Genomic DNA, 17391 nt, shown 5'->3' with positions numbered 1-17391 from the left:
CCAGTCCTGGGAACTTTCGCTCAAACCAGCTTGGGCACTTTGGACCAAAGTGATGGTGGCCTCCAGGCAACCTTGCCTCGGGTCCTTTATCAGTTCAGGCATGTCTGAAGGGTCCTCAGAGAGTGCCTGGATGGCAAATGTGAGCCTGTGAAAAGGCAGAGGGGTGACGGACCCGAGCGGAGAGCAATCACATTGCATATGGTGCTGCGTGCCAGAAGATGCTTCAATCTAGAATCCGAAGAATCCAAGTTGTTTCCCATTAAAAGAAAATGAACATGAGATATCCCTCCTTGTGTTGTTTAGGGGTTGCATCTGGCTGCTTTTAGCAGAAATCTAACTATTTAGTGGCTTCGACCAATTAGGTGTTCTTTCTCACATGGAAAAGTGAATGGATAGAGAAATGTAGTAGGATCGCCCAGCCGTGCTGAGAACCCCTTTGAGAGTTGTGGTCATGGATTTGAAGTGAGCCTGGCACCGTTAACAGAGAGAGGGTGGAAGTCATTTTCCAGATGGAGGCTGTGGGGTCAAGGACCAGCATACGCAAAAGCAGGAGGCAGGAAAGAAGATGGCCCGTAAGGGGAGACGTGCATGGGTTTCACCGAGGTTCCTGCCCTTTCATCCCTGCCTCTCTGTTCACCTCAGGTGCTCCCCCGTGGCTCTGAGGCTATAGGCTACCTATCAGAGCAGGTGTGCTGGGAGCAGTGCCTTTCCCCCAGCCTCTCCCCGCCCACCCTATAAAACTATCCAGGTGGACGGCTTGGTGTCTGGATGCTGTCTGAGCATCACGTCGACCCCTCCATGTCAAACCCCATCCCTGCTCCACAGTGTACATGGGAAGGGAGCCACATTGCATCTACCCATAACCCTCTCTGCTGCAGTTTCTCATCTACATAAGTGCCTGTGAGAAGTCAATTCATGAGGCATGATCTGCCCCAAAGCAAGAGATTTCCTTTTAAACCAAGAAAAAAAAGTCGGCGCTATTCATCCTGCACTTCTTTCTGCAATCCTGTTTTTGAAGCACCTGCTGTGTTGGCATTTGAGTAGCTGGAAAATTAAGTCAAGTACCTTCTTTCCAACCTCAGACATGTGGCCAGTGGGGTGACAGTAGGGGATGCCAAGATGCTGAGCCAGGCTTCCCTTCATGCTCCGCTGGGACCATGCTGCCCCTTGCTGCCTCCCTTCAGCAGTTCTGTTTCCTTTCATTCTCTGCATGCCCGGCCGTCAAAGTGCAACAGACTGGTCCTGCTCCATGTACGGTTGTTACAGGCCTTGTCTCTGCAGAAGGCTCTGTAAAGAAGAACCAGAAGGAAGTGCCATAGTCACAGGGGTTCATGTCGGAATCTCCCGGGGGGTTGTTAGCATTTAGAATTGCTGCATCTGTTACAGGTTGAACTGTGTCCCCCCAAAAAAAGATATGCTGAAGTTCTAGCCACCAGGACCTTAGAATGCGACCTTATTTGGAAATAGGGTTGTTGCAGATATAATTAGTTGAGATGCGATCACACTGGAGCAGGGGACCCTTAATCCAATATGACTGGTGTCCTAATAAGAAAAGAGACACAGACACAGGGAGAAGACTGTGTGAAAATGGCGTCAGGGACTGGAGTGATCCATGTGCAAACCTAGGAAAGCCAAGGATGGCCCACAGCCAACAGAAGCCAGGAGAGGGGCCTGGAACAGATTCTCCCTCAAAGCCTCCAGAAGGAACAAACCCTGCCAACACCTTAATTTCAGACTTCTGGCCTCCAGACTGTGAGATAGTACATTTCTGTTACTATAAGCCACCCAGCTGGAGGTACCGTGTTACAGCTCCCCAGCCCTGCACCCAGGAAACCAACACGGCATACTTCTGAATCAGAAGCTGAGAGAATGGGCCTGGGGATCTGCACTGTAATATGTTATTCCAGTTGTTCCGATGAGAATTTCTGCAGGAGACCAGTGTGCCCAAACTGTGCATCCTCCAGTTGGTTCTGGACTGAGTCATGAGAATTCCCCATCTAAAACTGTCTCCGAGGACAGAGGAAATGAAAAGTGCCCAACGAACTGAGAAGGTATCTTGAGACCAAACAACGAGGCAGGCAGCTCCATAAAGTACAGTTGTGAAGTTTATTGCGGGTTACTTACATGTGGATTGGATGGGGCATGTGGCAATCTGGAGGCATCGGCAGCTGCACTCCACACCTCCGAGGGACCATCACAATTTTGTAGTTAACCTAGGGTATGGGGGTAAGTGCTTGGAGACGGGGATTGCATTCCTAAGTCAAGGCCTTATCTGATTTATGATGGGTGGGTGCCAGGAATATGTCAGCGAAGGTCTTTATCATTATTTGGAGACTAACAGAGCATAGAGGCTACCTGGACCTCATGATCATTAAACAGTATCTATTAATTACAAATCCACTGACAACAGAGAAGAGATTTACTACACAGTACAGTCCTAGGTAGGGTCAGTGGAAGGACAGGAAGAAATGAACAGGCCCGAGATGGCGTCAGTTATGCTAACAGCCATACACACTGCAAACCTTCCAGCCCTCTTTCTCCTTTGCCCTGGATCATTCACCTGCAACTTCGAGCCCTCATGGGTGGAAGAATACTGCTGAAGCCTCTAACCGCCCCAGCATAGCTACCTACCTCTTGCATGGGCCAAGTGCACTTCCTCAACTAGAAAAAACTCTTGGACAGAGAAAAGGTTCCCCTCTCTCCGTGGGATGAGGAAGCTGTCATAGGCATGAAGTGCCAAGGGGACACGGGCCGGGCATCTACTGTGGCAGCTCCCATAGGAGGTTCTCATTCAGCCCTTTGAAAGATATATTAATTCTGACCTGAGACTTGGGGTCATGGAAGTGGATCTAGCAGGACCATGTCCTCAGGATGCTTGAAGCCTGCAGGGGAGATGGTGGGATGCAAACATTCTTAGGCCACTGTGCAAACGTGGAGGAGATGCCCTAGGTCTGACCTCTCTGGACTTCAGTTTCTAAACAGAGAACAAGATTAAAATTAGCACTGCCTAATTTTCTGGAAATGCAGCTATTATTGGTTAATGGTCTCAGCTGGCAAAAGGCCACCGAGCCAGGTGGAGCATCTGCTTCCAGGGACTGGTCGGGGCTTCCAGGGCCTGGGCAGCTGAGCTTCCATTAGTTTGAGAAGTGCACTCTGGGGCTTGTCCTCCTATTTTGGCCAAAGATCCGAGCAGGGGTGATTTTTCCAAAAGGTCTTTTCAATAGCATTTGACAAAGTTTTGCAGGATAAGAAGCCCCTGGTGCGAAAGGAGTTTGAGGAACTGAATTTTCTATCTGCTTCCTCTCTTAAAGAAATAAAAACATTTAAAAGCACATTTAAGCTACCTTTGGAGCCCTTGAAAACATTACATTTTAAAAATCAAACACTGCATATGTTATGTTTAATAATATTATTAACAGTAACTGTACATGATTTTATGGTTTTAGATCCTGTTCCTTTAATCCAGGGCTTCTCAACCTCAGCTCTGTTGACACTTGATGACTGTTGACATCAATTCTTTGATGTGGGGACCGTCCTGTGCATTATAGTATGTTTAGCAGAATCTGTGACCTTTATTCATTAGATATCAGTAGCACCTCCATAGCTGTGATGCCAAAAATGACCCCGGGCATTGCCACATATTCCCTGGCAAGCAGATCACCCCCAGTGGAGAACCATTGCTCTAATCCTTACTCATCACATTTTCCGGAGGTACTTTTATTATTATTATTATTATTATTATTATTATTATTATTATTCCCAAGCTCTTGCAGCTCTTAATTGAAAGATGAAGGACTTGAACTCTCATCTTCCATCCACTGGATTCTGGGCTCTTTTGAAAACTCAAGTTTCATGAAAACTCGAAATCAAGAAATCACACGGGAATCAGGGCCCTCTGTCCACTTCACTCGGTTCTCCATCAAAGGAAATTTCAGCCAGGTGAAAAAGGGTGACTGATCATGACATATCAATCTCAACCAATAAAAGATAGGAGCCTTGGTTTTCAGTCAGCCAAGGGAGACACGCAGACCCTGACAGATCGCCCCGAGTGTATACAACCCCGTTGCCCCGAGCAGTAAAGCACATGCTCTTACTGGTCTGCTCAGACTTAACTCATTTAAAGACCCGTCTTTACTTTCCCTTCAATCGGTTTTCTCTAGTACAAAAGAGGTACCCTAATTTTTTATGTGAATATTTATAGGCCTTATGTGAAATGAGGCTATGTGTAAATTTGAAAATTATAAATAGGACCTAATGTTCTGTTTTAGAATAAATGATGATGGTGGTGGTGGTGACATTCCCACCAACAGTGCAAGAGGGCTCCCTTTTCTCCACACCCTCTCCAGCATTTGTTGTTTGTAGATATTTTGATGATGTCCATCTGACTGGTGTGAGATGATATCTCATTGTAGTTTTGATTTGCATTTCTCTAATGATTAATGATGTTGAGCTCTGAGCACTTTTAAGGTAGGAAATCTAAGCTATGATGTTTGGTAGGTTAGGTATGTTAAATACATTTTTGACTTTTAGGATATTTTCGACTTACAAGGGGTTTATTGGGATGTGTATATATATGTGTGTGTTTGTGTATGTATATACATATGTATGTGTATATATGTTTATATGTGTGTATATATATACATATATATATATAAATAAAACACATACCTAAGTCCCATGGCTTAACCTACACAAGTCGTGGCTCTAGGAGTCTAGAGAGGCAGATACCAGCACAAATGGTGAATGCTCAGAGACTACCATGGCTACAAGGGATGAAAACAAAAAGAAAACAGCTTCAGTGAAATGGAAACTTACTGCAGGACTCATTTAGCCACAGGAAGTTCTGTAATGCAATGTGATCCCAAAGTAACTGGGACAGGGGCCAGGAACCTTGCCTGAACTCACTCCTTCCTTCTTCCGGTGATTTGTTTTTCTCTGCACATCAAAGTCATTTTCTTTTACTGTAAACCAGTTCTTTCTACACACTGAGCTCCAGAGTCTCCCAGCTCTGCCACCAAACTCAAGAAAGTAGATAAAACAAGGAGTTGAGGAAAGACAAGAAGGAGAATGCTTTCCTGATCTCAAATTCGAGTACCCCAGGGAATGACTTTGATTGGTCAGGTGCTAGTCCCTGGACCAATCAAATCTGGCCATTGGAGAACTCTTACTGGTGCTGATTGGCTCATGTGTCTGCCCTTAGGCCAATCAATAGCTGTGAGAGGGAGGTAAGATTTATAAAATCACTAGAAAGGCAAAATGATGGTGGTCCACTCCACTTGGAAAGTAAGGACGATAGTGTAGGGTAAATAGAGCCCAGGAGAGGAAAGAATAGGGAGTGACACTGCTGGTGGGAATGTGAATTGGTACAGCCACTATGGAGAATAGTATGGAAGCTCCTTAAAAAACTACAAATAGAACTACCATATGACCCAGCAATCCCACTACTGGGCATATACCCTGAGAAAACCATAATTCAAAAAGAGTCATGTACCAAAATGTTCATTGCAGCTCTATTTACAATAGCCAGGAGATGGAAACAACCTAAGTGTCCATCATCGGATGAATAGATAAAGAAGATGTGGCACAGGGCTTCCCTGGTGGTGCAGTGGTTGAGAGTTCGCCTGCCGATGCAGGGGACACGGGTTTGTGCCCCAGTCCGGGAAGATCCCACATGCCACGGAGCGGCTAGGCCCGTGAGCCATGGCCGCTGAGCCTGTGCGTCCGGAGCCTGTGCTCCTCAACGGGAGAGGCCACAATAGTGAGAGGCACGCATACCACAAAAAAAAAAAAAAAAAGGAAGATGTGACACATATATACAATGGAATATTACTCAGCCATAAAAAGAAACGAAACTGAGCTATTTGTAATGAGGTGGATGGACCTAGAGTCCGTCATACAGAGTGAAGTAAGTCAGAAAGAGAAAGACAAATACCGTATGCTAACACATATATATGGAATTTAAGAAAAAAAATGTCATGAAGAACCTAGGGGTAAGACAGGAATAAAGACACAGACCTACTAGAGAATGGACTTGAGGATATGGGGAGGGGGAAGGGTAAGCTGTGACAAAGTGAGAGGGTGGCATGGACATATATACACTACCAAACGCAAAATAGATAGCTAGTGGGAAGCAGCCGCATAGCACAGGGAGATCAGCTCGGTGGTTTGTGACCATCTAGAGGGGTGCGATAGGGAGGGTGGGAGGGAGGGAGATGCAAGAGGCAAGAGATATGGGAACATATGTATATGTATAACTGATTCACTTTGTTATAAAGCAGAAACTAACACACCATTGTAAAGCAATTATACTCCAATAAAGATGTAAAAAAAAAAAGAATAGGGAGTGACAGATGTTGAGGTCTGGGGAAGGTTAATAAAGAAATGGCAGGTGGTCCCTCTTGGCTTTCTGTCTGACCTCCTCCCTTGCTCTGGGCAGGTAGAATGTGGTAACTGTACATGGATGGGGCAGGGGAATAGGGGACAGGGAGTGCTGGCTGCCCAGGCATGGAAGTACCGGCCCCAAAGTGGACACCAATTCAGGTCCCTTGGCCGTCAAAGAGTTCATTTCAATCTGCAGCCCCAGGGTTTTCCCATGGTTACCCTCTGGCCCAGAATTGGACTGAGGCCATTATTCACCAAAGGACCAGTGTCTGAATCTCCAGAACCCCTCTCTGAACCTAAAGAGGCACGAACTCCCAATCTTGGCGGCATATAACAGCAAAGGTCTGTTTCCTGTTCATGGCAGGTTAGCTGGGGGGTGCTGCTGCCATGTCACCATCCCCATCATTCCAGGTTGAAGACTGAAGGAGCATCTCTGGAACATGGCCGTGAGAGTGACAGAGGGAAAGAGACTTCGGGAGGGTCTTGCGTCGGCAATGCTCCAGCCTGATGGTAGCATTTCTACTCACACTCACGGGCCAGAACTGGTCACATGGCCGCACCCAGCTCCAGAGGAGCCAGGAGGTGCACTCTTGCTGCGTGCCTAGAGAGGGGCAAATCAGAATGTTTGGTGAACACCATTAGTGGCTACCTGTCCATCAGGCCCCCAACCCACAGAAGTGAGGACCCAGCAAGTCTCATCCTTAAGCCAGCTCAGACGTAAAAGGTCAGCCCCACCTCTAAATCTAGAGAGAAATCTACTAGTGCCAGTGCATAGGGAGGAGCACTTAGCTGGGAAGATGGGAAGAGCCAGGTCCTCCATGTGAGCCGGGGCTCCCCTCTGAAAAGCTGTGTGACCTACCACCAGTTCCTCATCCCCTCTCACCCTTTCCTCACCCTCAGAATGGGTGCTGTTCATTCTTATCTGGAAGGGTGGGTGTAGGTATTAAATGAGGAGGTGCCGAGTGAAGATGAACTCATCAAATCTCAACCCCTATCACTCAGAAACCAGGGCTGCCATCCCTTCAGTTTTCCCAGAGCTCATCTATTAGCAAAGGTGTATATAGAGAGGATGCTCAGTAAGATAATCCCCTACAATTTGCTATATCACACCCATGCCATAGCTGACGCCATCCTAAGACTCCCTCAAATAGGTTTTGCTTCAGGCAAAGCCGATAAAATAGACAGAATTGTAATGCTTCTGGCCAAAGGCTGTTACTGAATTTGTGAGATAAGTATTGCAACCAAGGTGGTCTTCCCAATAAGTGATGAGGTTTGAAAGTGGAACAGCCAGTTATACTGAGTTTTTACTTAAGGAAGAGACACCTCATGGGAGAGCAGAAGCATGTTGTATCAGTCAGAGTTGCAGGGGAAACACTCCAAGGATAATTTATTTTCAAAGGACACTTTACAAAGGTGTGGCTGTAAGGGCGTCACAGAAGCTTGTGCAGTGAACTGGGGCTTCAGAGAAGGCAAGGTGTTCCCACCCGGTGGGTGACAGAGATGAGGAGAGGGAGGTCGTCCAGGGAAAAGGCTACCTTGATTGGAGCAGCGACCTTCCAATGTTCCCAGCAGCCCCAGGTGACAGTGCAGGAAAGGGGCTGGGGACCTGATGCCCAAACTTGACTGCCCTTGCTCCTTCTGGTTTCTGCCAGGGCTCCCCACGGGCCAAGCCCAGCTGGAAGCCCAAAGAGCTTGGGAGCTTTTGATACAATTCCTACAAGTCAGACTCCCAAGCTGGCGAGCAGGCGGAGAGTGGGGCAGGGTGGACCTGGGGGATGATGGAAGATGGGTGATGGAGGTCCAGGGGGCTTCTAAGAATTGAAGGACTATCCCAATGAGAGAGAAATTAGAATCAGCTGAATAATTCCAGGAAGCACAATAAAGGCCAACCGAAAGGAGCTCTCAGGCAGCAGATTTCTCAGTTGAAATTCTACATGAAGGAAAAGTTTCTAAGGATTTAAGCAGTTCCCACATGAAATGGGCTATCCTGGGAGGTGGGCAGTGGGGTTTGGGTTAAGACTGGCTGGCTCTCTGCTAGGGATGCTAGAGGCGGGATTCTTGCAGTGTACAAACAATTAGACCAGGTGACTGTTTGCTTTCTTCTCTTCAGTATCCACCCCCTGTCCCCAGACAGACAACCATTCTTCAATTTGGAGTGTTCCCTTTCAGAACTTTCTGGTAACTTCGACTCTGGTTTTTATTAACCATAGAGAAGCAGTATACATAACAGCTAAAAGTACAGCCTCTGGAATCAGACTGCCTGGTTTTGAATCCTGATCCATGCTAGCTTTGTGACTTTGGGCCTCACACTACTGCCTCAGTTTCCTCATCTGTAAAATGGGGTATTCAAATCTACTCCATATGAAGGATTGTTGTAAAGATCAGTGAGTTAACAGATGTTAAGCACTTCACAGCCCCCCTACACAATCAGTCAGCACTGCCCAAGTGTTTGCTAGTAATATTAATTATGCACAAAGTTATCAGACCAATACAGTACTGTATCAATTAAGTGCCATGTCAAACATCATTTTGCCTTAATTTTTTAATGAACTCTTATGCATACACACAAAATAACAACCTATCTCAACTCCCTTGGCCACAAGAGAAAAAGCTCCATGCATGTTGACTCATGCAAATTGTTGTCCACGAGGGCTGTGAGCTCGCCAGTTCTAATGGTCATCCAATTTTTGTCCAGCTAAGACATCCCTTTACTCCATTTAATTGGGACTGGCATCCTTTCCCCCTCGGTGTGTTGAGACAGAGCCTGCCAACCTGTGCAAACAGGCTGCTGATGAGTGGTGGAAACCTGGCTGAGCATTTATCCCTGCATTCACCCGCCCAGCCTTCCAACACACATTGACTGTGCACCCGCCCCAGGCTGGTCGCTGTGCTGGCGGCTGTGCAGTCACAGATGGCATTCAGTGTCCCTTGCCCAGAGGAGGGGAGACCAGTAACCAGGCTGGAGACCCAGTTCCAGTTGCCATTTCCATGCCCAGCCTTCCCTGGTTTATAGACCCCTCTGGACCCCACCATGACTTGTGGGGCTGGATTCCCTCCCCATGAGCCTATTGTCTTGTTTCACCCATTTCTGGGTCCTGACTCTCAGCCACTCTGTGTGTAACCCCTTCCAGTACCCTCCTCTTCTCCAGGTCTTCAGCCTTGATCCCCCAGAACGAGGCCTGCAGAACCATCTGTGGGGGCCTCCTTGCTGGGAGACATTCATCAGAACTGTGGCAGGAAGTTAAGCTTTACTTACTGATCCTCAGTTTCTCCATCTGTGAAATGGGGGTATCCCCACACTGCAATCATCATCATAAAAATCACTGCCCTTTATAAAGTGCCTGTTACAGGGCAGATGGATACTATGCATTAGTTCATCTTCTCCTTTAAAGAGGTGGTGCTGTGGCCATGTTACAGGTAAGGAAAGAGGGGCTTCAGGAAGCTGGGCAAGTTCCCCCAGGCCCCTCAGCCAGTCATGGCAAAGGTGGGATCCTGATCGAATTCTGTAAGGCTCCAAATCCTGCCTTCTCCCAGCATGCCACACTGCCACTCCATGATTCCACACAGTTCAGGAGACATATAACCAGTGAAATGACATGAATAGGTGTGACAGCACTTGAAATGTTTCCCATTTTTAAAGCACACAGCACAAAGGAAAGCTGGACATCACCCTGGAACAGGAGGCCAGGCCTCACCTAGGGTTTGATGTTGCAGATCAATGTTGATATGAAACTGATTCCATCCTCAGGGTGTGAAATAGCTTGATTTGAAATTAGTTTGATTGCTAACCATTTTAGTTTAGTCCTATGTAGTGCTTTGCCTTTGAAAAATGCCTCCAGCCCAAGTTACTACAAATTTTAATGTGTTCTGTTCTTGTTAATCAAGGGTCTCCATCACAGAGCACTTCCTTGTGGAATCTAATGCTTGAGTTTGGGACGTTGAGAGCATTCACATCCATCACTCAGAATTCTGGTCACAAAGCTGACAATTAATTTGATAAAGTGTCTGAGAAAATTAAATGTTCCTGCCATCGTGGAGATAACTAGCCAATTTGCATCGGTAGACTTGGGCTGTGTCTAGTAAGATATGTAAAATCCTTTTTCGTTTCCTCTTGAATTATAGATAACTAGGCTCTGAGCTAGTCATGGAAGTGAGCTCTCGGGGCCAACCATATGGTTTCATATCATTGTCTTGGTTCGTGGGTTCCTATTTGAGCAAACTGAGACTTTCTAATTCCTTCAGAGTGTGGAAAAATCATTCCATGCTACCTTCCTTCCAGATCCAGATTGAAAGGCATAAGAGTCAGTGGAAAGGGCAGGGGTCTTGGAGACAGACAGCCCTGGGTTTGAATCTAGCCTCCCAAAGTTACATGGCTAGTAAGTGGCAGACCCAGGGATAAAACCAGACAGCCTGGCTCCAAACCCAGGCCTTGAATGCCAAGCCATACTGCTTCCTTCCAGCAAAGACTTCATCACAGTGAATGTTCACTGTTTGCTCTCTGTCCTGCTCCCCAGCCCCTTCAACTGTGAGCCTGGAACATAGAACCTGGCACACAGATAGTGCTGGTAAAAAGGATGAGTGGAAGGATAGGGGAGTGAATGGGTGGGTGGGCATTGAGCAGATGGGAGGGTGGCAGTGATGAATGGAAATATGGGAGTAGATGGATGATTGGATGGGCAGAAGGGTGGTGGATGGATGGATAGACAGGTGGATGGATACTAGATGAATAGGTGATGTGAGGTAGCTGTGTGGGTGGATGGGTAAATAGGGGATCTATGGGGGGAATCAATGGATGGGTGGATAGTGAATAGATGAAATGGATGGTAAGTGGATACTTAGATGGATGATGAGTAGAAGGGTAGATGGAGGGATGTATTGATGGATGGATGGATAATGAATGGTTAAGGTAAATAGATAGGTGTCTGTATAGAGGTACATGGGTGGGTAGGTGAATAAGTAAGTGAGTAAGGGGAGGTCAGTTAGGTGAGTAGGGGTGGACAGGTGGGGGTGGGGTGGGACAGATGGACATATGGGTGGATGATGGTTGGATGGATGGGGTAGATGAATAGGCAGATGGGTAAGCAAATGAATGAATATATGGATAGGTGGATAGAAAGTGAATGGGTAGGTGGATGGTGGCTGGATGCTAAATGGTTGGTAGTAGGTGGGAATGCAGATGTAGTGGGAAGAATGCAGGCTTTGGAGCCTCCCAAAACTAGATTCGAATCCAGTTGTGTAAGCCCGTGGATGGATGGGTGGATGTCTAGAGAGGGGTCCATCCTTGTGGATTCTGCCTTCTCGTCTCACACTGCACCTGGTGGTAAGTTGCAAGGGGCATGACTCACACCTCATTTAGACACCACTCTAGGCCTCCAGTACCCATGGTCATAGTATTCTTATGAATACTTATGACCCTCCATAGAGGAGGGGAGACTTGAAACAGCTGGTTCTACTCTTTTTTTAAAAAAATATTTTATTTATTTATTTATTTTGGCTGTGTTGGGTCTTCGTTGCTGTGCGCAGGCTTTCTCTAGTTGCACTGAGCGGGAGCAACTCTTCATTGCGGTGCGCGGGCTTCTCACTGCGGTGGCTTCTCTTGTTGCAGAGCATGGGCTCTAGGCGCACAGGCTTCAGTAGTTGTGGCGCATGGGCTTAGTTGCTCCACGGCATGTGGGATCTTCCCGGACTAGAGTTTGAACCCATGTCCCCTGAATTGGCAGGTGGAGTCTTAGCGCTGTGCCACCAGGGAAGCCCCTGGTTCTACTCTTTAAAATAGCTCTGGCCAGAAAGAGGAGCTGAAGTGGCTGAACCTATCCAGCTCCAGAAAGGACTCTGGTCCACCATGCAGTATTGTTTTTACTTTCCGTGACTTACCTCACTGGTGTCCCTTCATTTCAAATCTCCTCCCTCCCTCCCTCCAGCTTCACACATTCCAGACCAATCCTTAAAGCCCAGCTCAAAGGCTGCCTCCTGCAGGAAGCCTTCCCTGATCTACACAAGATTTCAGAATCCATCTCTCCCTCATCAGGGCTCTCATCCCTATGCTCCACTCTTTATTATGCAGTCTTTGAAGATTTATTTTGCGTTATAATCAGGGAGGTTCAGAAATCTAGAGATAGTAATGCTGTCTATGCTACGTTGAGACATTTAAAAGAAAATCTTAATGGCATTCATCTTTATCTTGCAATATACCCAGAGAATTGTGGGGCTTCACAGATTGTGAACCAAACAGCAATGTCCTACTTTGGAAGTAAAAGCATTTCCCTTTCACTCTCATAGATTTCTTAGTCATTTGAGTTTTCCCTAGTTCCGATCTGATTTTCTCTCCAGAGGTGCCTGAGAGAGTCTCTGAATGTAGGAGAGGGAATAAAGGGCCAGGGGAGCAAGATTCCCAGGCAATCCCAACCTTGCTGAGGAAGTTTGACCACCTCCCTTCCTCATCCTAGGCTCTCCCCTCCCTGCTCACTTTGGCCACTAGATCCAGGGCCTCTGGGCCTCTGGGCCCTGAGCCCTCCTCCACCAGGATGACGTATTTTATCCTGACTACCTTTCCCAGTTGTCCTACCTGGAGGGCTGCAAGCCTCAGAGGCCGAGGCACTGGGCGCCTGGTCCTAGTCCCTGCAAGTAGACAAAGGACAGGAGGTTGGGCTTCCCTGGTGGCGCAGTGGTTGAGAGTCCGCCTGCTGCTGCAGGGGACATGGGTTCGTGCCCCGGTCCGGGAAGATCCCACATGCCACGGAGTGGCTGGGCCCGTGAGCCATGGCCACTGAGCCTGCACATCCAGAGCCTGTGCTCTGCAACAGGAGAGGCCACAACAGTGAGAGGCCTGTGTATCGCAAAAAAAACCCTAATTAATTAATTAATTAATTAATTTTAAAATATGATACAAATGAACTAATTTACAAAACAGAGACAGGCCCACAGACATAGAAGACAAATTTATGGTTACCGAAGGGTGAAGGGAGGGAGGAGGAATAAACTAGGAGTTTGGGATTAGCAGTTGTAAACTATAAATAAAATAAACAACAAGGTCCTACTGTATAGCACAGGGACTATATTCCATATCCTGTAATAAACCATAATGGGAAAGAATATGTAAAGAGTAGATAGGTAGATAGTTAGATAGAGATATATATAGATATGTAGCTGAGTCACTGATGTACACCTGAAACTAACACAACATTGTAAGTCAACTATACTTCAAGAAAAAATTTTAAAAAAATTGTGCTCCCTTAACACAGTTTGTCATGGGGTAGTTTGTAAGTCTGGGTGCTCATCTGTTCAGATATTTCCTTGTGGGACAATCTGATCAGTGTCCATCTTCCCCATCAGGTGATAAGCTCTCTGAGGACAGAGAACCTGACTGCTTTGCTCGCCGGGGTTTCCTCTGCTCCCTGGCATGGTGACTGGTCCGTTAGTGGGCATTCACTACACATACATGCGCGAATAATGTGTGGGACACGCCCCTTTACCTACTGTGTGAACTTAGGCAAATTATATACATGATCTCTTGTGGACTTCACAAGGAGCCATGATGTAGGTATTACTATCTCCATTTTACAGATAGAGAAACCGAGGTTCTGGGTGTTGAGTAACTCATCAGATCCACACCTGAGCTGGGTGTGGATCCCAGCCTGCCAGGATCCAGACACAGCATTCTGGTCCCCTCAGGGGTTGTGCTTCCACAGGCCAGCATGACATGAAGGCTCCTCGGTCGCCCTGCTTCCCCAGCCATGTCCCTGGACATCCCCCGCTCCACATCACTAACTTGGGTCTCTGCTGTGCTTGTGTGCAGGCTGAGGAAGCAGCAAGGGCAGAGCGGCCAACTCTTGGACACAGAAGGCCGAGCCGGGAGCCAGGCCCAGGGCAAGCTCCAGGACGGGTGTAACAACAACATCCTGGCCCACGCCTGCTCCCATGGCTGCAGCAGCTAAGCCACCACCTGTGGCTTCCAGCGGGACTGCACACACCTCTGCCCTGCCCACCAAAAGCCCCTCTTTGTGCCATGATGGTCCCTGTCTCACCTCTAATAACATCAGATGCAGAGAAGGAACCCTGGGCTCGGAGCTGAGGAGCCTGGGTTCTGGTCCCAGCTGCCTGGCTGATACCTGCTTGACTGTGGACAAGCCTTGCCCTTTCTGTGCCTCAGTTTTCCACATCTGCCAAAGGGGTTAAATAGCTCTCTGCCCCACCTCTAATTACAAGGTTATTCAAAGAATCCAATTGGGTAGCGGACATGCAAAACCTTTATAAAGTTGTTTACACGGGCAAAATAAAACCTTAATATTTGAAGTGCACTCCCCTCCCCCAAAGCAATTAAACCAGCACAACTCTGCAGTTCGGTCCGTCCTGGCTCTTAAGACAGTACTTTCGAAAATGAAGCCCTCAAACATCTGATGTGTTAGCCCAGCCTATGGAAACACCATTCCCCAATCCTGGAGCTAAGCCGGAAGTGTCTTCTTTTGCCTTCTCTGTCAGGCCAGTCTTTCTGACCTTCTAAGATGGTTGTCCACCATCTCCACCTTTAATTTCAGTAGGTCTCCACTCCCACCCCACCCCTGGTGCTGGGATGGCCCGTAGATGCCCATTCAGAAGGTCAAATCACTGACCATCAGTCTCTCCTATAGCGTGTCAGCAGAGTTCCTCCCCAAACCCAGTCCCACAGCAGAACTCTGAGTCTCCTTCCCCGTCCAAGTTTTCTTTCCTGAAAAGGGGTTATGTCATCTCATCGGCATTGTCTTAAAGAGGGTCTACAACTGCCATCAAAGAGGCTGCTCCACATGATAAATTAGGAAGCACAGGTGGTTAGAAAGTTTAGGAGGACAGTGGGCTAACACAAAGAGCAAACTACTTTATGATCTGTTCAGGGAGCACTTTGTCTTTGAAGTGGGAGATGCTGTAGCATAGGGGATAAAGCTTGGACTTGGAATCAGGACTGTGTCCAGAATCCAGCTCTGCTGTTTACTAACCAGAAGACCTCAGGCAAATCGCGTAATCCCTTGAGTGTCAGTTTCCTCGATTTAAAATGAGGATAATAAAACTAACCCTCGGGGGTTGTTGTAGGGTTAAAAAAAGATCCTGTGTGTGATATACCCAGCACATATTACTCTGTGAATGGTACCAGTTTTTGGTCTGCATCAGCATCAGCATCATTTGAAGAAACTTTCCTGTTTCATTCATTTGGCAGTCAGTTTTCTGTAGAAACAAGCCTGGTGTTTAAGATTCTTTGAACTTTTCATCCTGAAGTCTCTGATATCTGTACATTCCTCTGAAAGTTCAATTGTGTTTTTATTTTTCATCCAACTTTCACTTTTTACATCATAAATCAATCCTTGGGACTGTCAGTGCCATCTCTTAGATTTCTTAAGAGACATTTTAATGTATTATGTGGTTTTATATTTTTATTTGAAAAAAGGAAAGAAATGATTATTGTTTTCCTCCTTCAAACCCAGGCTATTTCTAGATAGTGTTGCCCACGTGTCCACTTGTCTTGCACACTTTTCATTTGTTGATTCCCGTTGGCACCATCCTGTCCCCTCCAGGAAATAACGGGGATGCTTCTCTCTTCACTGTGACCCTGGCAGCACTTAGGGCCCCTCACTGGGTTGAGTTCATGAATTAGGAGCAGGAGCTGGAAGTAGCCCAAGATGCTGGATTTCCTGGCTCTGTTCAAGTTAGCCTTGTTCCTTGTTCAGAATAAACTATTTCTTGGCCATTCCTTCTTACAACTTTGTTCTTATTCAGGGTTGGGTTGGATGGGCAATGTCCCCTCAAAGACAAGTTTAATGAGGAACATAGAGACTGGGGGCGGGGAGGTGGGGAGGATTTCAAGTCAGTGATGTGTTTACTTTGCCCACAGAATAAAACCAAACTTGGCAATTCAAGGCTCAATCAACTTGATCACAATTCATGTTATCATCATCACCATCATCATCATCACCATTATCACCATCATCATCACCATCATCACCATCATCACCATAATTATTGTCGTCCTTATCATTATTTTAAAAAATACAGAAGATTCTCCACCTAAAGAAAAACACTCTTAAAATCTCCTCAAATTACTGCTCAAACCTTTATATAGCACACACATGGGTGCAAATGAACAGTAACTGCTCTATTGTACAGATTCCTTAACTTGCTGCGTCCCTGCTTTTGCCCACCCTGACTTCCCTACCCAGGATGCCTTTCAACTCCCATCTCTACGTGTTAAAATATGTGCCTCTCATGGGCCAATTCCACCTTTCCCATGATGCCTTCTGGGTCTCATGGCAACCCTAACCCAAGCCAGGTGTAATCTCCTCCACACACCCTCTCACGCATTTTCTGTGACTTTCTCACAGCTCTGATTGCTGCCAACTGCACAACAGGGTTACTTTCGCCCATGGCTCATCCTCCTTACCCTCAAGCTCCTGTGAGAGGTCTGATTCTTGTGCCTATCTCCTCTCACCCTCCATCTTCCAGTCCTAACAGCTCCTGTTTCACAGGAGGTAATAATTTGGAATGAATGAGATAAATGCAAGCCCAACACAAACTCTCCAAGTGGGTGAAGCTTGCTTTTGGCAGCCTCCTGTCTGGTCCCACTTCCACCTTCCCTGCTTTTTTTTTCTCTCTTGGTCCCAGTGGTTTCCCAGAGGCTGCCTCCCCCTGAACCACCAGTGAGGTACCCAGTCCCCACCCCCAATCCCCTTAAGAGCATATCTCCTCAGTCTCAAGTTCCAAATGAGTTTTCCCTTCTCCCTCATCCAAACCCCCATTCCCAGAGTACAGAGCCCCAGGCCAGTTGTTGGGAAAGCAGTCCGATCCAAGAAACATGTATCCAAGCAAGAATTTGCATTAGGAATCACCTTATGATTTGGGATTTAGGCACAGAGGGACAAGCTGTAAATTGGTAACATTGACAGGGCTTTCCCACCTCCACTGAAATATAACTTGGGCTTCTCATGCCAGTAAGTAAGCATAGGTCACGTTTATAGTAATAGTAAACCCCAAGCTGCATGCTCTGAG

General features: G+C 46.9%; 1 protein-coding gene across 2 annotated transcripts in view; it reads left to right on the top strand.

The window, feature by feature from the left end:
- STK32B (serine/threonine kinase 32B) overlaps window positions 1-14315 on the top strand; it is a gene marked incomplete at its 3' end in the record, with an annotated part of 359900 nt that extends 345585 nt beyond the window's left edge. For both annotated transcript variants that reach the window (XM_079701554.1, XM_079701553.1), the window contains one exon: window positions 14177-14315. In XM_079701554.1, the coding sequence (XP_079557680.1) occupies window positions 14177-14315 (139 nt within the window). The remainder of the gene's footprint in view (window positions 1-14176) is intronic.
- Between the last annotated feature and the right edge of the window lie 3076 nt (window positions 14316-17391).

Source organism: Hyperoodon ampullatus (assembly GCF_949752795.1).
Source record: "Hyperoodon ampullatus genome assembly, chromosome: 1".
Classification (NCBI taxonomy): Eukaryota; Metazoa; Chordata; class Mammalia; order Artiodactyla; family Ziphiidae; genus Hyperoodon; species Hyperoodon ampullatus.
This window is presented reverse-complemented; position numbering and strand designations above follow the sequence as displayed.